This window comes from Sus scrofa, chromosome 5, assembly GCF_054392235.1.
Source record: "Sus scrofa isolate SSC_HxYL_T2T_F1_AM1 chromosome 5, Sscrofa_HxYL_maternal_Yorkshire_Landrace_v2.0, whole genome shotgun sequence".
NCBI classification, from domain to species: Eukaryota; Metazoa; Chordata; class Mammalia; order Artiodactyla; family Suidae; genus Sus; species Sus scrofa.
The window spans coordinates 9,632,857-9,658,021 of NC_139387.1; the positions used below are offsets into that span (position 1 = coordinate 9,632,857).

The window sequence follows — 25,165 nt, forward strand, 5'->3', positions numbered from 1 at the left end:
GACTAATTACGGTCTTTAAAAATATCTCACCTTCTCTGCGGAAACACTACGTGTTTGATTTTGGGGTGCTGCTCAGACCCCTCTGAGGGTGTTACTGCTTAAGCACTGTATACCATCACCGTAATCCTTCCTCAAATCTGAAAACCCGAATTCCCAAACCCATGTGGCCCACGGGCCCTGGCTATAGCACGGCGCACCCAAGAGACAGATACACAGATAGCCACGTCGCCTGCCCAGGCACAGCTGGGTGCCAACACCAAGATTCCAGCTCAGTTGCCTTGACTCGGTGAAGCCCTGGACCAAGGGCAGACTGTGGCCTGGCCTCTTCCCAGGTGGGGAGCCACCTCGCTGGTAGGTGGGCCGCTGGGAGAGAAGTGGAACCAAGCCTTGACTGCTTTGGGTCTGCTACAGCCTGGGATTGAGCAGGTGGGAGGACAGAGGCAGAGACATGGCAGAGAAAGTCAGCAGCTGGGTCACCAACTGGTTTCCCCACCGCTGATAGCACCTTCAGGCTTTCCTCACCCACACACCCCTATCAGTAGAGGAACTCTTGGGGGCATGCACCCCAACATCTGGATATTGATGCAGTTACTCTGTACCTGTACTACCTTCCTGGGACACTGTGTATATCATAAAATTTACACCAAAAATAGAAACCTGAGGTTGGGACTTCCCGTCGTGGCACAGCGGAAACGAATCTGACGAGGGACCATGACGTTGGGGGTTCGATCCCTGGCCTCACTCAGTGGGTTAAGGATCTGGCGTTGCCATGAGCCATGGTGTAGGTCGCAGACGCAACTCAGATCTAGCGTTGCTGTGACTGTGGTGTAGGCCAGCAGCTGTAGCTCAGATCAGACCCCTAGCCTGGGAACCTCCATATTCCGAGGATGCGGCCCTAAAAAGCAAAAAGAAAGGAAGGAAGGAAGAAAGAAAGAAACCCAAGGATGGGTTAAAGATGTAATGGTTTTTTTAAAGTTAAAAAACCTTCTGGCTTCATATACTTATTTTGTGCTTTAATGTTCTGTGAGAGAGCAGTTTGTTTAGATACTTGGTTTTAAGGGCCGCCCTCCCTGAAAAAGATCCCTGCCTGGGACACGTAGCTGCGCACAGAGGAAACGCATCATTGGCTTTCTTTCTAAATCGGGTTACTCATTTTTCCAGCCCATCCACTGCGTGCGCAGAGGATTTGTTTGGCTGGTACATTTCCATCCTCCCCGATGCCAATCAGATGTTTTTGTAAACTAAATGGAAAGTATTTTAAAGTTCTTAACACGAGTCCAGAACCCACTCAAATGCTTTGGAAATTTTTAAACAGATTAGAAGATTCTGTTACGTAGGTTTTAGGAGCTCAGATATGAGAGTGTTGGCAAATTACAGACATACTGTTTTTGATGACAAAATCCTACAACAGAAGAAACAGGAATATACTTTTCCAGAAAGCTCTGCCCTACCTGAGGTTTTTTTCTTCAAAGAGCAGTTTCTTTTGCATCCCCTGATAACATGCCTTTCCTGTGAAGGGACATTTAAACATCCTTAAAGATGCTTTGAAAACATAGCTGGGAAGCAGCCATTGACCATAGGAAAAAATGGGCCCATTTGAAACTGTTTTTTTTTTTTTTTTTTTTTTTTTGGTAAAACAAAGATGTGTTGAGCTCTGTTTTGACAAATCTTTTCGATTGCTTTTCTTATTTGCTTTTTCTCTCTTGTCAGATAACCATAAATCTGTGATAGATAATTTCCTGAGTCACTGCCCATCTCATTACAATTTTGGTGGAAAATTCTCCTGTTCTACAGTCTAAAGCTTTTTATTATGGAAAATTTCTAGCACAAAAGTAAAGCACATTGTGGAATGTGTTTCTGCCTGTCAGTCACTCCGCTTCAGCAGTTAGCAACACTTTGCAGTCTTGCTGCATCTGTCCCTCTCCCCTTTTTTATTTTTTTAAATTTAATTCATTCGTTCATTCATTTTTTGGTTGTACCTGCAGCCAGAGTTCCTGGGTCAGGGATGGCACCTGAGCCACAGCAGTGACAACACTGGATCTTGAACCTACTGAACCACCAGGGAACTCCCCACTCCCCCTTTTTAAAGAGTAAAATCCCAGATGTGATGTTTCTTCTCACCCTTAAATAGTTCAGGATGCATCTCTACTTGAGGACCTTTCTTTCTTTTCCATCCTTCCCCCCGCCACCCGGCCCCCGCACCTGCGGCATATGGATTCCCAGGTTCCTTTTGGTTGCTGAGTAGCTGTCCGTGGTTTGGATGTACCAAAGTTGAACCTTTCGCATGTTTTAGGACATTTAGATTGTTTTCAGGTTTTGCTCCTTACAAACACATTTGCATAGAGTTCCTGTTGTGGTGCATCGGAAACGAATCTGACTAGTATCCATGAGGTTACGGGTTTGATCCCTGGCCTTGCTCAGTGGGTTAAGGATCTGGCATTGCCGTGAGCTGCGGTGTAGGTCGTGGACACGGCTCAGATCCCTCGTTGCTGTGGCTGTGGTGTAGGCTGGCAGCTATAGCTCTGATTGGACCCCTGGCCTGGGAACCTCCATATGCGGGTGTGGCCCTAAGAAGCAAAAATAAATAAATAAACAAAACACATTTGTGTTTGTGAACACTCGTGTATAGTTTTTTTCCCCCTTTTTTTGCTCCCTCCCCTTCCCCCTGTGGCCTATGGAAGTTCCTGGGTCAGGGATCAAATCTGAGCCAGAGCTGTGATCTACACCACAGCTGCAGCCAACGCCAGATCCTTAACCCACTGTCCCGGGCCAAGAATTGAACTGGTACCTCCAGAGAGCAAGCCGGATCGTCACCCCATTGCACCACGGCAGTAGTTCCACAAATATGTTTTTGCGGAGCATATATTTTCGTTTCTCTAGGATAAATGTCTAAGAGTGATTACTGGGTTGTATGATAAATGTATGTTAGCTTTATAAGAAACTGCCAAACTCTTTTCCAGAGTGACTCTACCATTTTATACTTCTATCAGGTTTGTGTGTGAGATTCGTTTCATTGCATCCTCACCAGCATTTAATGCCACTGTTTTGTATTTTTAGGTGGGAACTAATATCTTATTGTGTTTTTAGTTTTATTTCCCTAATTGCCAGTGTTGAACAGCTGTTTATGTGTTGGCGGTGGTCCTCCTTGAGTGAAATCTTTCTTCATGTCTTTTGTGCATTTTCTGATTGAATTTTTTTTTCTTCTTCTTTAGGGCTGCGTGTGCAGCATATAGAGGTTCCCAGGCTAGGGGTTGAATTGGAGCTGCAGCTGCCGGCCTACGCCACAGCCACAGCAACGCCAGATCCTTAACCCACTGAGTCAGATTCGTTACCACTGAGCCACAACAGGAAAAAACCGCCCTTTTTTTTTTAACTCCTGAGCTTTGAGCATTCTTGCTATATGCTGTATTCTAGATGCTGGTCATTTGTTGGATACGTGGATTGCAAATATTTTGTTTTCCTGTGTGGCTTGTCTTTTCATCCTCTTCACAGAGTCACAGCATGAAAGTTTTTACGTTTGGTGAAGTCCAGCTTATCAGTTTTTCCTTTTATGGATCATAGTTTTGCTTGCAAGTCTAAGAACACTGCCTAGGAGTTCCCGTTGTGGCACAGCGGGTTAAGAATCCGACTGCAGCAGCTCAGGTCACTGCGGAGGTGCAGATTGAACAGATTTGATCACCGGCTCGGTGGCCTAAAGGATCTGATGTAGGTCACAGCAGCGGCTCAGATTCAGTCCCTGGCCCAGGAACTTCCATATGCTGTGGGTGTGGCCATTGAAAACATTTTGAAAAAGAACACTTTGCCTAGCCCTAGATTTCAAAGAGTTTCTCTTGTGTCTTCAAAAGTTTTATAGCCTCAAATTGGATTGTGATGATCATTGTACAACTATAAATGTAATAAATTCAGTGAGTAATAAAAAATTTTTTTTAAATTTTAAAAAGTTTTATAGCCTTACTTTTACATTTAAACCCATGATCCATTCGGAATTAATTTTTGTATATAGTATACAGGTTTAGGTTCAGGATCCTCTTTTTTTTTTTTTTTTTGGCCTCCTCTGGGTATCCAGTTGTTCCAGCATTGTTTATTGAAAAGATTATTCTTCCTCCATTAATAAGGACTTCATATTTACATACCTACCATGCCATTATCACGCCTAGCAAAACTGGCAAGAATTGCTGTGTACTCTCTATTTCACAGATGTCTCCTTTTCATTGTTGATTTGTTAGCATCAGGATTCAGTAAGGTCCACGCATTGCCTTAAGCTATAACGTCTCCTCAGCCTCTTGTTCCATAACCACCCCCCAGCCACCTTTGTCTCTAAGTCACCAATTTGTGGAAGCAACCAAGTCACTGGTCTTGCAGGCTGCCCCGTGGTCTGGCTCTGGCTGCTGCTTCCTCATGGCATCATTTCGTCTGTTCCCCTACCCTCTGTGTGTCCTGGGTCCTGGTGGTTAGCGCTAGGTCACTTTTTGGGTCAGATCCTTCCCAGGGTGGTGCTCTCTGCTTGAAACTGCCAGCTGCTCCTTTTAAGTGACGTTGGCTTAGACTGTGGGTTCAGAGGGTACGGCCTCTTCCATCCCTCGTCAGGTTCCCCATCAGCCTCTCACCTGCTCGTTCTATCATCCCTGGATGATCCAGATCTCTGTCCATTATTTGTGTTAGGAGTTGCAAAATGGTCCTTTCGGGGTTGCATCTCCTCTTGTGAATGGGACTTGTAGCAAGTAGAACACTCCCTCGTCAATTATGTCGTTCCCCCCAAAGATTACGGATGAAGCAACGGAAGCTCTGAGAGATGAGGTCAAGCCAGCAGGTGGTGGCGTCTGGTGGGAACCCAGCTTGGTGACTTCACGGCTGGAGCTTGATTATGCTCCATAAAGTCCTTGTCCCTTCGAAGCCGTCCCTGACCCTCTCCCCAGCCTCGGCCCAGGCACTGGGTGCCTCCTCAGGTCTCCCTTGGTGCCAGGCACTAAGATGTAGGTAATGTTTCTTACTGTGGAGTTGCCGTGACAAAAAATATGAGTTCGTGTTGGGGTTTGTCAACAGTGAGGGCCGCCCAGGGCGGGGGGGTGAATGGTGTGTAAATCACAGGGCCCCCGGCGTGGAAACGTGGCCAGCGTGGCTCAGGCCACGGAGTCGCTCGCCAAGGCTGTGGCTTCCGCTCCTGGGAAGCAGCTTCCTTCCTTTCCTGCAAGAAGGGTCAGGGCTCTTTCCTAGGAGGGACTGCAGAGCCAGAGGACAGCTCATCCATGGCCCCACTTGATGGATAGACAGTAGGCTCCCGAAATGTTCTAGGATCTGGTTTAAGTCCAGACAAAACAGCGTTTGACACCCCAGCCCTTGCTCAGAAGGAGAAGATCGGGGGGGTGTTTGTCCTTCCTGTAACCCCCCCATTTCCCCGTGTTTATTCATTTCATTTGGGATGATAGACAAAGATGATGATTTACAACCCAAATCTTCTTTTTTAGGAAATATTTCTGGCACTGGTTTTCAATTTTGCAACCATACTTGCAGGAGCTATTCTTAGACTCATCACTGTGTCTCTTTTTCAAAGCTCCACCAGGCTGTATATAGACACCTTCTCCAGTTTTGAGTTTCTTTATATAGATGCTTTCTCCACTTTTGAGTTTTTAAGTCTAGAAAACACGCTCTTGGTCGATGTGTTCGAGATCATTTATTTTTACAGGAAAATAGAATGATAAAGGGCTCTCCTAAGGTAGAAACTTAGAGCTGAGAGCAAACATGGCTCAGACGGGGGCAGAGGGCACTGGAGAGGGGGCAGGGGTGGGGGTGGGGGAGACAGGGGGCAAAGAGGGCATCAGCTCAGACTTGGAGGGGATAGGAGGGGTCATCTGGGCAGACCTCAGGGTTCAGGCTGAGATGGTTGGGTTTGGGGGTTTGGCCGTTTTCTGGGCCCACTGAACCTGTGCAGGCACGTGGCTGGTTGGGGTGGAGCTGAGACTCGAGCTCCGCCCAGGGCTCTTTGCACCTGTTTGCATCAGTGGTTGGCTTTTCTCCTGGCCCGTTGCAGGTTAGTCTTCTAGGGCCTCTGCCGCAGGGAGACTCCATGACCCCAGGATGTTGTTGCCCAGCCTGTCAACAGGTGGCAGCACTGAGAGGGACTTCCATCAGAGCCATGGGTCTCTGAAGCCCATAGATGCAGGAGTGGCCAGCCCTCCCAAGAGCAATTCCAGGTGGTCCCGCCTGAATCGCTTGGCTCTTTGAAAGCAGCTGCAGCCCCCGGCCTGGCCTGGGTCCCTGTTTGTACCCTTGCCAGGTGAACCCTAACAACAGCTCTTCCTTGCAACATCAGTGTTCCTTTCCAGTGGAAAACCACTAATGTGGTGCCCCAGGTACTGAAGGTGCCACCAGGAAGTGTGGGGCCGACATGAGAGCCCACCTGGGGTAACAGCACAGGGTCCTGGAGCGCGGTCTGTGTCCTTCCCACTCCCACCTTTACTTTCCCACCTGGAATCTTCCTTTATGCCAACTTTCTCAGCTCTGTTGCTTCTCTCTGAAGTACCTCAAATTCCTTTTGAAATAAAGAATGCAAATCAAGGGATCATAAAATAAACGTTATAAATGGCCTTGGTGCTGGGGATTCACAGATGGAAATGTGGTCTTGCCTCAAAGAGTAGAGGGTCTTAGGAGGATAAACATGAGCAAGTGACAGAGCTGCGTGTTACACAGAACAGCAGAGGCAGCAAAATGCATGGAAGGCCCTGATCAGAGCAAGTGAACAGGGCAGGCTTTTAGGAAGATGGATGCATGAGCTCAATTAAAAGTCAGCCAGTTTGGAATTCCGGTCGTGGCTCAGTGGTTAACAAATCCGACTGGATTTGATCCCTGACCTTGCTCGTGGGTTAAGGGTCCGGTGTTGCCGTGAGCTGTGGTGTAGGTCACAGACACGGTTCGGATCCTGTGTTGCTGTGGCTCTGGTGTAGGCTGGCAGCTACATCTCCGATTAGACCCCTAGCCTGGGAACCTCCATATGCTGCAGGAGCAGCCCCAGAAAAGGCGAAAGGCAAAAGGCCAAAAAAAAAAAAAAAAAAAAAAAAAAAAGTCAGGCAGTTTGAAGCGGGGGGAGGGCCACAAAGTCTCCAAAACTGCACAGCTGGATGGTGAGGAATGGCTGCCAGCTGTTAGGGAGACTGGGGGAAAATGGCGAAGAAGAGACACAGGTCCTCAGAGGAGATGCCTCAGCACTAAAGTGATCTTGCTAGACTAGGAGGTGTAAAGATGGGCGGAGCCAGCAGGTAACTTCTGAACACCTGCCGAGTGCCTGCACCGTTCCAGCTGCCAGAGGGCCAGTCTTGAGCAGAACAGAGCGCCTGCCCCCAGGGAGATGATGTCTGGTGCAGGAGGCAGTTAACAAATAGTGTCTTGTTTGTCAGGTGCAGTCGGGTGTAAGGAGGGCTCTGGAGAGGGACAGAGCAGAGCAGAGTTGTGGGAGCACCTGCGCTGAGGGAGGGCTTGGCACGTTTGAGCGGGCGGTCAGGGCAGAGACCTAAGGACGTTCGGGAGCGAGCTCTGTGATTGGGTAGAGACAGCCCGTGCAAAGGCCCTGCGGTAGGATCGGGCTCGGCCTGTTCAAGGAGCAGCAGGAGGCCAGTGTGCTGGAGTGCAGGATTGAGATGGAAATTAAGATCGGGCAGTCTTATGGTCAGCAGCTTATCCTCCCCTGGAGATGGGAGCTGTTGGAGGGTTTTGGGTAGAGGAGAGGCCCAGTCCGACTGATGCCTTAGGAGGCGTGAGAATGGCAGGGTCAAGGGTCAAGGGCAGAAGCAGAGAGATGGTCAGGAGCCAGTCCATTAAGCCAGGGGAGACATGCTGGGGGCTGGAGTGAGGTGTGGTCAAGGTCCGGTCACATTTTGAAGGTGGGTGTCGAGCCCTGGAGGGTTCTTCCTGACACCACCATTGATGCTGGAAGGAGGCTCACATCGTGCTTCCTTCTGTCTAGGCCCGCTCGTCGCCTGCTCTGAGTTTCTCTCAGGGAGCCCCCTGCTTCTGGGCACCATGACCGTGAGGGGGGCCGTGCTGGCCCCGGATCCAGCCTCGCCCACCACAGCAGCAGCCTCGCCCAGCATCTCCGTGATCCCCGAGGGCAGCCCCACGGCCATGGAGCAGCCTGTGTTCCTGATGACAACCGCCGCTCAGGCCATCTCTGGCTTCTTCGTTTGGACAGCCCTGCTCATCACCTGCCACCAGGTATCCAGGCCAGGGAGGAACCCCAGCCCTCTAGGGAGGTCCTGAGAGCTTTCTTGTCCAATAGAGAATCAGTTAGACCAGGTCAAGCTATGCTGGAGTAATAAGCAAGCCCCAAATCTCAGGGGCTTCAACCAGGAGAATCAGTTTCTCTCTCTTTTTTTTTTTTAAAGTTTTTTCGCCTTTTTTTAGGGCTGCTCCTGGGACACATGGAAGTTCCCAGGCTAGGGGTCGAATCGGAGCTGCAGCTGCCAGCCTACACCACAGCCACAGCAACCCCAGATCTGAGGCACGTCTGTGACCTACGCCACAGCTAGGGCAATGCCAGATCCTTAACCCACTGAGCGAGGCCGAGGATCAGACCTGCATCCTCATGGATACTGGTCAGGTTCTTAACCTGAGGAGCCATAATGGGAACTCCGAGAATCAGTTTCTTGCTCAGCCTGCACAGTGCAGGTCAGGTTCCTTTTTGTGGCTCCAGCATCGTGCAGCTTCGAGACATTGTCTGTCTGACAACTGCGTGTCAGGAAGGGTGTGTGCGGAAGGCACTCTGGGCATTTAACCTTCTCAACCAGCAATGGCCCTTGTCGTTTCTGCTTACCTTCCGTGGGCCAGACCTGGTCATGCGACCAGCCTAAGCTGTAGGGGAGCCTGGAGACTGAGGAGGAACACAGGATGGCAGTGGTCCCTTGGTAGATGAGAACACTGACACCCAGCGAGGGAGGACGGAGGGAGAACTTGCCTAGTCACGAACAAGTTGGTGGCAGAGCTGGGACACAAGTCAAGTCTCCCGTCCCCCGTCGCCATCCCCAGGGAAGCTGCCTGAGGAAGCGGGTTTGAGGGTTGCCTAGTGAAGAGGGGAGGCTGAGCGTTCAGGTCCCAGCGTTCCCCTTCCCTTCTAGAACCCTAGTGCTTCCAAGGCGGTTGGCTCACAGCAGATGGGGAATTCTGTTCTCCTCCCAAGCCCAGGGCTTGGCTGGGCCAAGCATGAAATCATGGGAGCCGGGACAAGAGACTCTGGCTGTGGGACTGTGCAGCGTGGCTAGAGCAGTTCTTGGCATTTGTGCGTAGCTTTATTTTTACCCCTGCTTTCTAAAAACCACATTTCAACTTCCCAGGGAGGCAGGCAGCGCTGCCTCTGCTCAGCAGATGGGAAAATGAGACACAGGATGAGGACATCACTGCGGACCCTCAGCCAGGAAGAGCTTCCACCTTCTGTGGAAGTGAGGGGCCCTCCTGTCTCTCCCCATACACCCTGCGTCAGCTAAGGGCCGGGGTGGGCGGGCGACCACCTGGATGCCGGTGTTCTAGCTCCACGCCCCAGGGCCCAGGTGTTTAGAGAGGCCGGGTGGCGGGGGACACACACATGCACGCGAACAGCCCCTGCACCACGCGCCTGCGGTTCCCAGACCTGGCTGTGCACCCGAATCCCCAGGGAGCTTGTCACGGCTGCGGCTCCCCAGCCTGGCCCTGACTCATCTGCTCTTGTGGCCCGTGTCTGTGAGGTGGCTGCAAGCTCCACGCTCCCCTTGATTTGATGCTCACAGCAGCCTCGCAGTGGACGTTGTGTCGTTGCACTTTGCCAAGGGGCCGCTGATAAGGCTCGTTCCGCGCCCTGGGCCGGGCTCCTCCTCCAGTGGTGCCGAAGGGCTGAGGCAGCTGCGGGCACAGTCGGGGCTCCAGCTGACCCGGCCCTCTGCCCCCAGATCTACATGCACCTGCGCTGCTACAGCTGCCCCAACGAGCAGCGCTACATCGTCCGCATCCTCTTCATCGTGCCCATCTACGCCTTCGACTCCTGGCTCAGCCTCCTCTTCTTCACCAACGACCAGTACTACGTGTACTTCGGCACCGTGCGGGACTGCTACGAGGGTGAGGACGGCGCGGCCCGGGAGGGCTGGGTGGGAAGGGGGCTGCACGCCCCCCTTGTCCGGGAGCCAGGAGCCCCTCTTCCTGGCTTCCTCCCTGGCCTGGGGTGGGCAGGGAGCGGGGACGAGCATTTGCTCTGGGCAGAGAGGCATCCTAACCTGCGGGCCAGCCGGCAGGTGCCAGGGGCTGTGCAGGCGGCAGAGGCCAAGTGGTTAGAGGGTCTGCCCTGGAGGCAGGGACGGGGCAGGTACAGCCCTGCAGGACAGACAGGGCCCCCAAGACAGGTCACAGACCATCAGGAATATGGAAGAAGGGCCCTGAATTCAAGATCCCTGGTCTCACGCCCACCCTGCTCGTGGTCCTACGTTTTCCTGTTTCCTCCCGGACGCATACTGCCGCTTTCAGGTAGAGCAGCCAGGTGTGATTTCCTCATGCCAAGGCCAGGCAGCCTTGGTGTCTGAACTGGTATCTGCTTCCCAGACCCGGGAGGGCTTTGCCCCGGCCCTGGGCTCTGTGGATGTTGGGGTGCAGCATGCTCATCCCCAAAGAAGCCAGAGCCTCTTTCCATCCCACCTCGAACCTGTGGGTCCCCGAGGACGCACAGGGCACGGGAAATGCCTTTGGACTTGGCAAGGAAACGCAGGCACCCAGTAGGCACAGACTGCACTGCACCAGCCCCTTGGCCACACTGGCCTCCTATCCTGTCCCTGCCAGCCCCCTCTCCAGGGCACATCCATGTCCCCAGTGCCTGAAGAGCTCTCCCACCCACTTCTCCTCCTGCGTCTTGACTCCAGCCTCTCCTCAGCACGGCCTTCCCCGTAGCCCCCGTTCCCAGCCCCTGCCCGAGTCCCTGCACCCTCACTGCAGTGGGCAGTTTAGCGCAGACAGCGTGCCGCCTGGTTCGCTCTGTCTCCCTCCATCACTGTCGACTCTGCAAGAGCAGGAATAGACGGGGAGCCCGAGCCAGCAGAGCTGGGCACGTGATGGTGCTCACAGCCTCCCTATTTTTTGAATGAATAAGGGACTTTATTAAACACCTGCCTGGTGCCTTGTGTTCACCCTCTTAGGGCCTCATCGAATTCCCAGGCTGGCGTCCTGGCCCAGCTCTGTCAGGTGCAAACACCGATGGTGGGTGGGGACCTGCTCCAGGCATGACTAGGCCTCCAGTGCCTGATGTTCCTGGAAGCAGTGGACTCCTCAGGGACACCTCTAGGAACCTGGGGAGCTGTAAAGCCTGGGGCTGGGGCAGGTGGGGCTGAGAACCCATTGCTGTTCAGCGGCCAGCCTTGCACGGGTGCCTGGGGCAGCCTCTGCCACTGGTTCCTTCAGGAGCAAAAAGCTGTTCCCCACCAAAGAGAAGGGGTCTCTCCGTGTAATGGGGGCAGGTATAGGCTCCCTTCTCCCTCAGGCCGTGAGGACTGTGTGCGTGGCAGAAGTGGGGGCACAGCCAAGGAGCCTCCACACCATCCTGAGTCCTTACCCGTGCCCCAGAAGTGGCAGAGGTGGTTGGTGCCCCCCCCCCGAAGCCCTTTTGTTCAGGCCCCGCCTGTCCCAGCCTTCCTCCCCGCCGTGTAAGGTCCTCGGAGGGAGCCCGCCGCTCTGCGAAGCCCATCTCCTAGCAACGCCATCACCCCGTGGCCTCTCCTGCGGAGTTTACAGACAGCATGGCAGCTGCTCTGAAGGTCAGGCTGCCCCGAGTCCACCAGCTCGCCGTGTCTGAGTCTGTGGGCTTGGCCCTGGCCTGGCCTTTTCCTGCACCTCCGCTCTGTCTCGGACCCATTCCCTCTGCACTCTTACCTGCAGGTGCTGGCAGCCGTCTGCAAGGGCTGCCCCTGCAGAAATGGTGACGGGGCATGTCCCTTAAAATTCAAAAACAGCCCCCTTCGTTCTCCCCCTTCCTCCTCACTGTCCTCACTGTAGGAAGGGACAGGGATCGACTAGGCTGGAGGCCCCTCATTTCAGACCTGGCCGGTCCCTCCTCAGGCCAGCTCGGAGCTGGGCTCTCTGCCAGGCGTCACCCAGACATTTACTTTTCTTTTTAATGAAATTAAAGTGACTAAAATTTTACATTCATTCCTTCATTCATTAGTTTTAGGGCCACGCCCACGGCACTTGGAAGTTCCCAGACTAGGGTCGCATTGGAGCTGCAGCTGCCGGCCTGCACCACAGCCACAGTAATGCAGGATCCGAGCCACGTTTTCAACCTACACCACAGCTCACAGCAGTGCCAGATCCTTAACCCACTGAGTGAGGCCAGGGATCGAACCCGTGTCCTCATGGACACTAGTTGGGTTCCTAACTCGCTGAGCCACAATGGGAACTCCAAATTTTACTTTTATTAGAGGAATATGTGAATATGATTGAAACACAAAACTGCCTCAACTCCTCTTCACTCCCAAGATCACCGTACTTTCGACTCTTTAAAATGGTTTCTTTTGGAGGAGTTCCCGTCGTGGCGCAGCGGAAACGAATCTGACTAGGAACTAAGGGGTTGAGGGTTCGATCCCTGGCCTCGCTTAGTGGGTTACGGATCCCGTGTTGCCAGCTGTATCTCCAGTTGGACCCCTAGCTTGGGAACCTCCATGTGTTGCGGGTGTGGTCCTAAAAAGACAAAAAAAAAAAAAAGGTTTCTTTTTCTAGAATAACCTGAAAATATGCTTTTATTGTTGATTCTTGATTTTTAAATTTTATTTAGAGTTACATAATGACTTCCTGCTGTGGAAGGTTTGGATTTAGGTAGCTTACCTCCAGCTAACACACACATACATACATGCGTGCACACACACACACACACACACACACACACACACACACACACACACACACAGAGTTTTCTTCGTCTTTTTAATATGACTGTCATAATTATTTCTAAGTCTGCATTCAGTGTGTATGTTATTATTTTTTTCTTTTGTGGCCACACTGTGGCATATAGAGTTCCTGAGCCATAGTTGCAGCCTATACCGCAGCTTCAGTAGCACCAGATCTTTTTTTTTCCCTTGCTTTTTAGGGCCACACCTGTGGCATATGGAGGTTCCCAGGTTAGGGGTCGAACTGAAGCTACAGCTGCCACCCTACGCCACAGCCACAGCAACATCCGATCCACAGCCGAGTCTGCAACCTACACCACAGCTCACGCCAGATCTTTAACCCACTGAGAGAGGCCAGGGATTGAACCCACAACCTCGTGGTTCCTAGTTGGATTCGTTTCCACTGCACCACGACGGAACTCCAGTAGCACCAGATCTTTAACCCACTGTTCTGAGCTGCGCCCCAGCGCTCCACAGACACCACTGATCCCGTTGCGCCACAGGGGAAACCCCAAGGTGTGCATTATTACATGTGTGTAAATATTGTTCAGAGCTGAGCCTGACAGTGTCCCAAGACTGCATTTCCTGGTTCATCTTGGATTTTCCTCTGGTTACTGCTTGTCTTGCTTTTTGGTTTGTTCTGTTTATTCCCAATGCTTCAACTGGATAAAAGAAAGAAGCCCTCCTGTCAGTGCGGTCAGATGCATCAGCTCATCTCCAGGCTGGCTTTTCTGGAGTGGGGATCCTCCCGGAGCCTGGCCCTTGTACTCCTGTCTGGATTGGCTGCCCTCGAGGCCTCTTGCTCTCAGCTGTTGTCCCGGGTCTTTCGTTCGCTGTCATCCTGGGACTCCTGTCGCCGCTCCTGTCCTGAATCGCCTGTTCCCCGGATGCCATCCTTGCGGGGGAACATTTGCTCTCCCTCTGGTTAGCGTATGTCTTCCAGGAGCTCCCTGAGGAAAAAAGGGTGCTTGGTGTCTGTTTTTTTTTTAAATCTGAAAATCATCTGCAAGTGTCTTCATTATATTGTTCTATTTGATTGGTGTTTGGTATGAATATAATTCTGAACTGGAAATCGTTCTCCCTCTGAATTTGAAGGCATGAGTTTCACTGTCTGAGGCTTAGCTTCCAGTGTTGTGTTTTGGAAAGTCTGGTGGATTCGGATCCTTAGTGCCTGCATGTGACCTGCTTTTGCCTTTGTTTTCCCACCAGCTTTTAGGCTCCTGCCTTTATCCCCAGTGTCCTGAAATCTCACGAGAGGTGGCGTGTTCATTGTGCAGGGCCCCTGGTGGGCCCTTTCGGTGTGGAAACAACTCCTGGCCTGAGGTTCTGGGAGATTTTCTCGTTTGTTCCTTTGGAGATGACTCCCCCTTCCCCTCCACTTTATTATCACTTTCTGGAATTCCTGTCAAGTAGGATGCTGCACTTCTGGATTGAGCCTCACGTTTTCTTTACAATTTTCCAGCTCTTTTTTGTTCTACTTCCTAGGAGGATGGCTGTGTGTGTTTAATCTTTGGGCTTTTCTTTCTTTCTTTTTCTTTCTTTCTTTCTTTATTTTTTTGTCTTTCTGTCTTTTCTAGGCCAGCACCCGCGGCATATGGAGGTTCCCAGGCTAGGAATCTAATCGGAGTTCTAGCCGCTGGCCTACACCACAGCCACAGCAACGCGGGATCCGAGCCACGTCTGCGACCTACACCACACACAGCTCACAGCAATGCTGGATCCTTCACCCACTGAGTGAGGCCAGGAATCGAACCCACACCCTCATAGTTCCTAGTCGGATTTGTTAACCACTGCGCCACAATGGGAACTCCTCTACTGAAGGTTTTATTTCCTTCATCATGTTGTAAAATGTCAGGCGCTCTTCCCTGCTTCGCTGCTCTTTTTTATCCTCGCCTCTTGTTCTTGGCATTGGTTCTTCTCTCTCTGGGAATGTTAATTACAGTTTTCTTCTGTTCCCTGCATTATCTCTGTGTCCTGAGTTCCTTCCCTCTGTTGGCTTTGCTCTTCGACCTTCGGGTTAGAAGCTCTCCTCAAATATCTGGTGTCCTTGGCTCTCTATAATTAAGAAAGGGGGAGTTCCCGTCGTGGCGCAGCAGAAACAAATCTGACTAGGAACCATGAGGTTGCAGGTTTGATCCCTGGCCTCACCCAGTGGGTTAAGGATCTGGCATTGCTGTGAGCTGTGGGGTAGGTTGCAGATGAGGCTTGGATCTGGCGTTGCTGTGGCTGTGGTGTAGGCTGGCAGCTATAGCTCCGATTAGACCCCTGGCCTGGGAACCTCCATATGCCACGGCTGCAGCCCTAGAAAAAAAGAAAGGGGCTTAAAACTGCTGGGCCTCCTCCCACTTCAGTGACAGGACCTGGGGCGTGTCCTCCACCATTTGCATGCAGTGGTGGGACACCAGGTGCTACATGAAGCCTCTTGATTCTGGGCCTGTCTCCCCAGAGAATGGTGTTCTCATCTCCTGCCTGGGAGGCGGGAGCTGAGGGGCTGAGCTCCGGGTGCAGCCGGGACAGGGCCCTGGAATCTCCCCTTCGTAGTTCGACTTCCTCTCTGTGTTTTCTGTAAGTCTCCTCATTGCTGCCCCAGCCAGGCCAGGTTCTGGGAAAACAGAACCATCTCCACGTGTCTTGAAAGAAAAAACCCAAGAGCCCCGCCTGGAGACACGTAGCGAGGCCTCTCGTCCGCACCCTCGAGCCCAGCCGCCGGAACTGCCCGGCATGCCCAGTGCTGCGGGCTCCTGGGGGGCCTCACTGGCTCCCACCCCTCCCCCGGGTCAGTCCACATCCCTTGTCTGCTGCCTCTGCTGCCATGTCCTTGTCCGTGAAGGTTTGGCCCTTTCCCTCCATTCATTCTCATTTCAGGGACCTTTTGGGGGAGGAGGAGGGCAGAGTGGAGATAAACCCTGCACGTTGGGGGTGGAATTTCCATCATCCAGGGAGAAGGGGATGCTTGCCCGAGGCCCCACTGCTCTGTATTTACTGCCTGGCAAAGGGCTGGAAGTCAGAGCCTGGGCTGTGCCACCATGGGGCAGGCAGAGGGTGGAGGTGGGGTCCAGCCCCTTACCTGCATTTAGTGTTTGACCGTGGTCAGGGAGTGGTCCCCGAAGATGACTCTGAGACAGCCCTGGGGAGCTGTGCGGCCAGAAGGGTACAGGGGGGCAGAGCGCAGAGGGAGGCACCTTCCACAGCTGCTTCGTGCAGACACTGTTGTGTTAGTAACGTTTGTGCGGCACTTCCCAGTTTACTGTATATTTTTCATTACCATTATCTCATCTCACCTCTCATTACCTGGTGGAGTATATATATATCATTGTCCACATTTTTGCCAATGTGAAAAAAAAACCTCACGTCGGCTAAGGAACTCGCCCAAGTTACCTAGAGATTAATGGCCGGAGGCCAGCCCCCACCCTGGGTCTCCTGGGCCCAGAAGCTGCTCTGTGCCAGGCCTGGTGAAGAAACACAGGACCAGTTTCTCCCCTGCAAAGTGTGACCTCGTATTACTGGCAGAGATTTTACATGCATGAAAGAAACCAAGAAGGGGGCTTTCTTCACCCAGTTTCAGATTTTGGACAAACTTGGCCTCCTGGAATCTGGTGCAAAGTAGAAGAAACATCCTCCCACAGAGCAACACAGCTGAGGACCACGAAAGGCCCAAAGGCTGGTGTGCTGCCACGGAGACTCGGGCTGGCGGTGGCCCTGGCTGGCCTGGGCTCTGACCAAGCGAGGCTTCGGAAGAGCTCAACCGATCTGAATAAAGACAGACATCCAGAAGAAACCAGTAGAAAGAGGGCTCTAAATCAGCCTTCCGAGTGGCAGGAAACAGCCATGAGCAGGGACAGCGAAGGACAGGAAACCATGAGAGAGGAAGAGCAAAGTGCCACGGGAGCAGCTCAGAGTCTGGGGCCCCCTGCCTGCCTGGCTGTCACATGTTGCCTCCGTTATGGTCCATGATGATCACCAGTCACTGACAAAGTGGGAACGAGTGTTTGGATGCCCCTGTTTGCTGAGCAGAGATGGTTTCTCTCCAGAGTGGTCAAAATTGACTTCTCTGGGCTCCTCCACAAGTTAATCTGGAATGTGTCTTTCCACACAACCGAAGCGTCTCTCTGCAGTGGAGAAGGCTGCGCCACACGGCTGGTGCTGCTGGTGTGCAGAGGAGGTGAGCTTAGGATGATCAGTGAGCTGCGGCCAAGGTCACCTGCAGTGGGGAACTTGTGAGGACCCCAGGCCCCGGGGGCTGCCCTTCCTGTCTGGGCAGCTCCTGGTAGAAGATGCCAGTGTCTTGGAGTCAGAAGGGACCCGTAAAGTCATAGCTGCTCAGAACAGCTGTGTCCTTTACAGCTTGTACAGCTTGATGTCTCTGTACAGAGGCTACCCGGCTTCTGATTGCATGCTTCCACTCTCAGGGAGCTCACCACCTTTCATCTCTGAAGAATGCCTTTCAAAAATTGTTTCTTATACTGAACTGAAGTCCTAGGGTCTTTCCCTGGGGTGAGTGGGTCCCGCCTGACCCTCTGGACAAAGGTGGCCATGACTTAAATGTGAGAAAATCACCCCTGATGTCTTTTCTCCAGGCCTCACGTCTCCAGTACCTTCTTCCTTTTATCACCGTTTGGGTCCTGGGCCTCTGTTGCATTTCTTGCAAGTTCATTTAAGATTCAGTATCTAGAATGGAGCCAAAAGTTCCAGGGACCTGACTGTCCAGGGTGAGAGAGAGAAAAAGACCCATCCCTTCCCTCATGCCGGGTGCCCCCTGTGTGTCCCTCGGTCACTTGTACATCGGGGGCCTCCCCCGGGGTCCAGAACCGGAGCCGTGCTCAGAAGCGGTCAGGCGACAGTGCTGCTGGCTGAGAACTCCATTCGTAATCGCTTCTGCTGTCCAGGGCCAGCCTGTCTGTGTGGGTCGAGGTGTCCATTCGAAACGGTCTTGCTGGGGTGTGGGGGTGGTGTTTTGCATGGCTCTGTCATTCCCCAGGAGGGGCATTGATGGGTCCAGACGGTCACTGGGTCTTGGCGTGGGCTGGCTGAGTCATCTTGAGATTCTCTTGTTCCCCTTCTCCTGGAGTGCGTGATTGACTCACGAATGATTCTTTAACAGAATCCATCAGCAAATTGGTATTTTACCGACTGGTTGGCCCCAGAACCCTGCTGAAAGGTCAAGAATCCTCAGCTGAGAGAGGTGGGTGACCAGTTGAATGCAGAGCTGGGTGTGGACAGACCAGCTGCCCGACCACGTCATTCAGGACGCATGTTGCGACGCGGGAAAGGATGTGATCTCAGGCAGCAGGCTCTTCCCGGGAGTGGACGGCAGGACTGCCTGGCTGCGGGAGGCTCAGCCCCCTGTGCCTCCTCTGGAGGGGTTTGTCTTTGGTGACCGGAAGTCTGATCGTCTTGGGGAAGGTGCAGCTGCCTGGCCTGTGAGCGGGTGAGCTCCTTGAGTGCGGGCTACCCCCCGCGTGCCCGCCCCTCTGAGCCTCACCTGGCACCATGGCCCGTATCCAGCAACTCATTCCTCCCGTGTTGATTGAGTGTGGATGTGCCAGACCCTCTGCTAGTTGTTGGGGGCGGGCCTCAGTGCCTGCGTGCAAGGCGTTTACAGTCTTGAATAGAGTGGGTAGCAGGATGGACATTGGGCATGGGCCCAGTGCTCAAAGGAGCCGTTGTCATCCCCGGCTTTGAGATGAGGAACCCGAAGCACAGAGCTCTCAAGAAACGTGCCCCAGACCACACAGCTCCTCAGTAGTGGAGCCACAATTCATACCCACACCGTCTGACTCCGGGATCCATGGCTTTCCTGCTACTTCTTGCAGCCTCTTGTGCTGGAAGACTCGGACGGATCAGCAGAGATTGTGGAGTGTGTGAGCGTGGCGACAGGAGAGGGAGGCTGCCCAGGATGAGATGGCATTCAGCTGGGTCTGCCCCTGGGTGGCATTCGGCTGGGTCTGCCCCTGGGATTTAGCAGAGACCAGGTGTGCCTCCGAGGGCAGGCGTGAGAGATGGTGGCCCGGCCTGGGAGCTCCGGAGATAGTTTGATGTGCGTTCCGCTTATAGCGGCGGTGGACGTAACGACCCCGAACACGCTAGTGTCAAACAGCCATTTGTTTTGTTCCTGGGTATTAAGGTCAGGCCTTTGAACGGGACACGCTGGGGACAGCACGGCCCTGCTCTGTGATACCTGGGCCCCCGCTGGAGAACCTGACGGCTGCGGGAGGGCTCATCTGATGTCTGGTTTACGCACGTGTCTGGCAGTCGATGCCGACGTCAGCCGGAGGCCTCCGTTCCTCCCACACGAGCCTCTCCTTGTGGACTCTCCACGTGGGCCAGCGTGGGCTTCCTCCTGGCCTGGTGACTGGTCCAAGGGCAAGCGTCTCAAGTGAGAAAAGAGCCAAAGGGAAGAGGCCTTTTCTAACCCCAGCATCAGATGTCACCAAGCGTCGCTTTGCTCTAGTCACCCCAGTTTGCTCAGATGCAAGGAGAGGACGAGAATCCTGTCTCTCAGCAGAGGCGTGTCAGTGTCACAGGATGTGACCACATTGACCACAACATAGCCAGAGCCAGATTAGAATGGACCATCCATTCTCCTTGACCTCATGTGGTTTTGGACAGAGGTTATTAATTAGCAGGCTGACATCAGATTTGGCTTGATACCCCCTCGCCCCCGCTTCAGATGCCCCAAAGATTTTTTTTTTTTTTTTTTGGCTGCCCCTCAGCCTATGGAGTTCCTGGGCCAGGGATCAGACCTGAGCCACAGCTGTAACCTAAGCTGCAGCTACAGCAACACTGGATCCTTAACCCACCGTGCCGGGCTGGGCCAGGGATCAAATCCGAGTCCCAGGGCTCCCAAGATGCTGCTGATCCCATTGCGCTCCAGTGGGAACTCCGCCCCAAAGTTCTTATCAGCAGAGAGTGATCCGGAGCCCATTCAGTGGAGATTCCTGCAGTCGCCAGACATCCTGAGCTGCTTCCGTGCCAGGCAGGCAGCACACAGGGTCCTCAGCCTTGTCAGGGGACAGCAGGCCCCTGAGGAAGGCAGGCAGATAAACAGTGGCCATGACAGCCAACATGGAGAGTGCTGGCCACTCTTCGGAGCACTGTGCATGCTTCTCAAAACCCCACAACCTCCCAACTCAAGAGGGGCACCTGTTGTCCCCATTTAACAGATGAGGCAACTGAGTCTCAGAGAGGCTCCCAGCAGTGCCCCATTGCAGACCCCTTGCTGTCTGTCTGTATGGAGATAGTCAGCGTATAGGTAGTAGGTGCTTGGGGACAGGATTACGCAGGGTGCCGCCTGGGGCGCCTGTTCCCCAGCCCCAGATGTGAGCTCTTAATAGGTTAGAGCAGCTGAGTGGCATCGAGCCCACAAACGTATCCCTTTCCAAGTTGCTGAAGGCCAACTTTGACCTCAAAACATATGGCCAGGATTTTCCGTGCTACAGTTCCAGGCGGTCAAGCGTCTGGCGGGTTTGGTATGTGCCAAGGGCTGGGCCTACTAGGCGGTCACACTGTCAGGGGAGAGGACTGCACGGCGCCCACACATTAATTAGCAGGTTCCATGGGGGAGGACTTCTCAGGGTGGGTGGTGTCCGACGGGTTGATGGTTCCAGGAGCGTGAAGGGCACAAGCAGGGAGGGCCCAGTAACCTGCCAAGGGGAAGGGGGCATCTAGTGTTGCTGGGAAGGAAGGAAGCATGAGGGGCGGGCGGGAACCAGACCACCTGTTGAAAGACCTTGAGCCAAGCCAGCGGGGCTGCACTGGGGGCCTCGAAGGCCTTCCTGCTGTGCTGGGATGGCGGGGATCGATGAGAAGGAGCCTCTCCCTTCATCTTCTCAACCCCAACCCCGTTCTTTTTTTTCTTTCGTCTTTTTAGGGCCACACCTGTGGCATGTGGAGGTTCCCAGGCTAAGGCTAGAATCGGAGCTGTTTCAACCCTTAGCTGCAGCCACTCGGGATCCAAGCCACATCTGTGACCTACACCACAGCTCATGGCAACACCAGGTTCTTAACCCACTGAGCAAGACCAGGGATCGAACCTGCGTCCTCGTGGATGCTAGTCAGATTCAAAGTTTCCTCTGAGCCACAACGGGAACCCCCCCGACCCTGTTTCCACCCCCGCCCCCCGGGGCCTGACTCTGCTGGATGCCGCTGCTCTTGTTGCCCTGCTCCAGGGCCCTGATCGTCCCCCTGCGCCCTCTCCTTCCTGTCCTTCTCCCTGCGCTCCCCCTGCTCCTCCACCCCCACCACCCCCTCCAGGCACACCCGTGCGCTTCTAGCGCCCTGCAGGCAACAGCCTTCCTTTTGCTGACCCAGCAGAACTCCGCTGACCAGGGGACCAGTTTCAAATAGTAGTGCTCTATTTATAGCATATGGCATACTTGTACTGTGCCATCCGTGCTGTTGCAAATGTTGTATCCTGGTGGGTGATGTCAAGCCGTGTCCTGATTCAGAACGAGCTGGCCCAGCTTCCCGGTCATGTGCACTCAATTCTGTGCACCTCTCACAGGCTTTGTTAGAGCTTGTGGTGCCCTGCGTGCAAAAGGTGCTGCTTGCTACACACTCTCGAACACAATAAGGGTTCTCCTGTCTCATCTGGCATAGAATGTCTCCTGAGATCCCTCTGGGGGACGTTCTGTCGTTGTTTTGTCATAAAATTGTGATCTGTAACACTTAACCAGGAAAGTGCAGAAAACTCAGACATAATTAGAAAGCCAAAACCCGTTGAAGCCCAGCACAGGCACACGGCCATCTCCCCAAGCCCCCAGAGGCCATCCAGCCTCCCCACACAGTCCTGAATTCAGTGGCACAGCACCTTTCTTGCTTTTCTTTATGGTGTGACTGGCAGTGTTTGTATGCATCCCTGAACGACGTGCCTTAGCTGCGCCTGGTTTTGATTACAAATGGAATAGTCTCTGTGCAGGTCCTTGTGCCCTTGAGGTGTCCCCCCCCCCAACCCATTGCTGCCTGTGACTGTGGTTCTTTCAATTTTGCTGCCATTTGGAATTCTACCATCTGTTTATCCATCCTGTTGATTGGAGTGGTTTTCTCTGGACACTGTTTTCACAGCCCTGGTCATCTACAATTTCCTGAGCCTGTGCTATGAATACCTCGGAGGGGAAAGTTCCATCATGTCAGAGATCAGAGGGAAGCCCATTGAGTGAGTTTGAAGACCCCCTGGAGCCCCCCTCACCACCCCGTTTCCCAGGGCTGCTCTTCTCCGAGCTCTCCCAGCCTCAGCTGGTCCCACAGACCATCTCTGCCCCTGACCTTGACCTGCTGTGTCTCTCCCACACTTGGGAGCCAGGCCGTCACTGGGACTCTTGGGAGGGCCTCTCTGGCTTTTTCTCCTCCTCTCTCTTCCTGTCCTTTCCTGTTTTGCCTGTTTCTCCCTCTTGCAGTTTCAGTGCCTTTCAGGTTGGTTTGTTACCCCAAGGCCGGTGTCGCCCTGCTCTGTACATGCAGATGCTCTGGGCTTGACCTTGGGCTCAAAGACTGCCCTCTGAGCCCCATCCCTACCCCGCCCCCTCTGCCCCTGGCTTGTCTGGATGTGAAGGAGGGTGGTCTCCCCCAGCCCTGCGTCCCTGAGTCCTTTTTGCTCACCAGCCCCATCTCTGCTCGTCTCTTCCAGGTCCAGCTGTGTGTATGGCACGTGCTGCCTCTGGGGAAAGACTTATTCCATCGGGTTCCTGCGGTTCTGCAAGCAGGTGTGTTACCCCTAGCAACTGCCCTGCTCAAGAGTTGCAGACCAGGGGTCAGGAGCCTGGATCCGTGCCCCGGAGAAGCAGCTGCAGGGGCCGTGCTGCCCCTGGTTGACAGAGTAGCAAAGGCTGGCGTAAGGCCAGGAGGACTCTGCCACAGGGTCCACCTTCCTGCAAGCACCCCAAGCCCCACACCCACTTCCCAAACTATTAGGGATGCAATGCATTGGCAGGGTGTGTTCAGAGGGGCAGCAGCAGGCGTCCTGGAGTGTCTGATGCAGCCCTGGGCAGAAAAGGTCCCCAACCCTTGCTTGCTTTAACCAAGTCATCCGTGGGTGTGAGAGTCCAAAGAAGCGCGCTGGGGATTCAGTTTGAAAATTCTCATCAGCTGTGGCTGGAGGCCAGGAGGGTTTCTGTGTTACAGAACAGGACAGAGCAGGCCTGTGCAGCCTCTGGCCTCTTCCCCCTTCTCCCACTTGGCCGGCAGTCCAGCAGCTTCCAGTTTCCAGCACTGCCCTCACTGTGGTCTGGAGGGGCCAGGGTGGGGGCCGGGGGGGGGGGTGTTGTGCTTAAATGCTTGGGATTGGGTGTCTGTTCCATTTCCAGCTTCTCCTCTGACTGTGTGACCTTGGATAAGTTACGAAACCTCTCTGAGCCTTAGTTTCCTCTTCTGTAAAGTGAGCATAAGGATGCTTATCTCAAGGGAGGGTTTAAGGAACCGGTGAGGGAAAGCCCTTAAGGCAGTTCTGGCTCAGAGCCCGAGGTCTCTTGCTCAGGAGTGAGAGCAGGTGCCACATCCAGCAGACCTGACGGAGACTTAGTCTCCTCTGGGGCTCCCCAGGGCCTGTCAGCCCCTCCAGCACCGCCCGCTGCCGCCGTCTTCAGGAGGGGAAATGAAACCCGCAATCACTGGGACCGGCTGGAGGGCTGGCCTTTCTGTTCCCTTCTGTGCGGGGCGCCGCCTGTGGCTCAGGCGGCTCCAGTTCTGCTTCCAGATCTTGCCTCCCTGGGGTGTTTCTAAATATAGGACCTGCAGGGAAGGAGTTAAAACTGTCCCGGGGTCAGGGTGGGGCCTTTCAGAGCCCTTGTTTACCAGTCCTTGGCCCAGCGGTGACTCACTGCCTTCTTTGATGATTTTGTTGTGTATGAGGTTGTGACCGCAGGTCACTAGCCAGGTTGCTGGAAATGACCCCCAGCCCCATGGGCTTGGATGTTGCGCTGCTGTGCCTAGAGGTGGCAAGGATGGGTAGTAAAAGGAAGGAACTAGAGAAGCCTCTTAACCCCCTTCCCATGTGAGAGAGGACACTGCCCTTGTCATCGGGGCCAGTCTCGGACTCCTGGAGAGTTTGCCTCTTCTGCCGCTTCAGCTTCTCTGTGCCTCCGTTTCCTCATCTGTACCCTTCGCATGACGATGGCCCTCCTGCAGCAGCCAGCGAGCTGGTCCAGGGCGGCACCAGCCTACGGGCAGCTTGCACCGCTCACCTGGGGAGTTCTCCTGTGGTGCAGCAGGTTAAGGATCCGGTGTCACTGAAAGCGGCTTGGATCACTGCTGTGATGCGGGTTCCATCCCTGGCCCCAGAACTTCCACGCGCCACAGGCGTGGCCCCTCCCCCCCAAAAAGTGCTCACGTGGGACAAACTGCAGCCCCTCCTCTCCCCCAAAGTGTGCTGTCGGGCTTCCTCTACAAGGGGGCTGGGGGGTAGGGGGATGGGAGGGGAGCTCACCCCTCTAGGTCCTGTCTCCTCTCAGCAGCCCCCCAGTACAGGCCGCCCAGGGCTCCCCTGCAGACTTCACGCGAGCCCTCTTCAGGGCAGAAAGTGTGGGCTCCACAGTTTACTCTCTGCTCCGGGGTCCTCACCCATTTAGAACCTTAAAACTATTCCCATCTTGGAGTTTCTATTGTGGCTCAGCAGGTTAACCCAACTAGTATCCATGAGGATGCAGGTTCAATCCCTGGCCTCGCTCAGTGGGTTAAGGATATGGCCTTGCAACAAGTTGCAGCATAGGTCACAGATGTGGCTTGGATCCCGCGTGGCTGTGGCTGTGGCTGTGGCGTGGCTGGCAGCTGCAGCTCCAATTCGACCTCTAGCCTGGGAACCTCCACATGCCGCAGGTGCGGCCCTAAAAAAAAAAGTCTTTAAAACAAAACTATTCCCATCTTCACTAAAGGGGCCTTGGCTTAGATTTATTGGGTTTCAAGGGAATGGTGCTTTAGTGATGTTCTGGGCCCGTGGGTACCCCTGGCATTTACTGGGGCCTTTGTCAGGCCCTGTGGAACCCTGGCTGAGGGGGTCTTCCAGCCGCCGAGGCCTCTGCTGAGGGCTCGGGGGTGGGAGGCCGCCAGGGAGACCCTGTGCTTTCTTGCTCTTCAGCCCCGCACAGCGACCCTGCAATATGGGGCTGGTTCCATCCATCTGGCACAGGCAGCTGCTCAGAGGCTAAGTGACTGTCCACTCGAGCTTCCGCAGCTGGTCATTGGCGAGGCCAGAATTTAGACTCAGATGTCAGGACTTCGGACCTTGTGCTTCGGGCCGTTTCCTATTTTGTGTTCCTGTGGGTCATCAGCTCTGTTCCCAATAAGCCCGCAGCTTG

The 25,165-nt window shown here is 53.9% G+C and overlaps 1 protein-coding gene across 2 annotated transcripts in view; it reads left to right on the top strand.

The window, feature by feature from the left end:
- TMEM184B (transmembrane protein 184B) overlaps nucleotides 1-25,165 on the top strand; it is a 48,619-nt gene that overhangs the window by 15,917 nt on the left and 7,537 nt on the right. For both annotated transcript variants that reach the window (XM_005655511.4, XM_001924228.7), the window contains exons 2-5: nucleotides 7,958-8,205; nucleotides 9,909-10,074; nucleotides 21,942-22,032; nucleotides 22,504-22,579. In XM_005655511.4, the coding sequence (XP_005655568.1) occupies nucleotides 8,014-8,205; nucleotides 9,909-10,074; nucleotides 21,942-22,032; nucleotides 22,504-22,579 (525 nt within the window). In that variant the 5' untranslated portion in view covers nucleotides 7,958-8,013. The remainder of the gene's footprint in view (nucleotides 1-7,957; nucleotides 8,206-9,908; nucleotides 10,075-21,941; nucleotides 22,033-22,503; nucleotides 22,580-25,165) is intronic.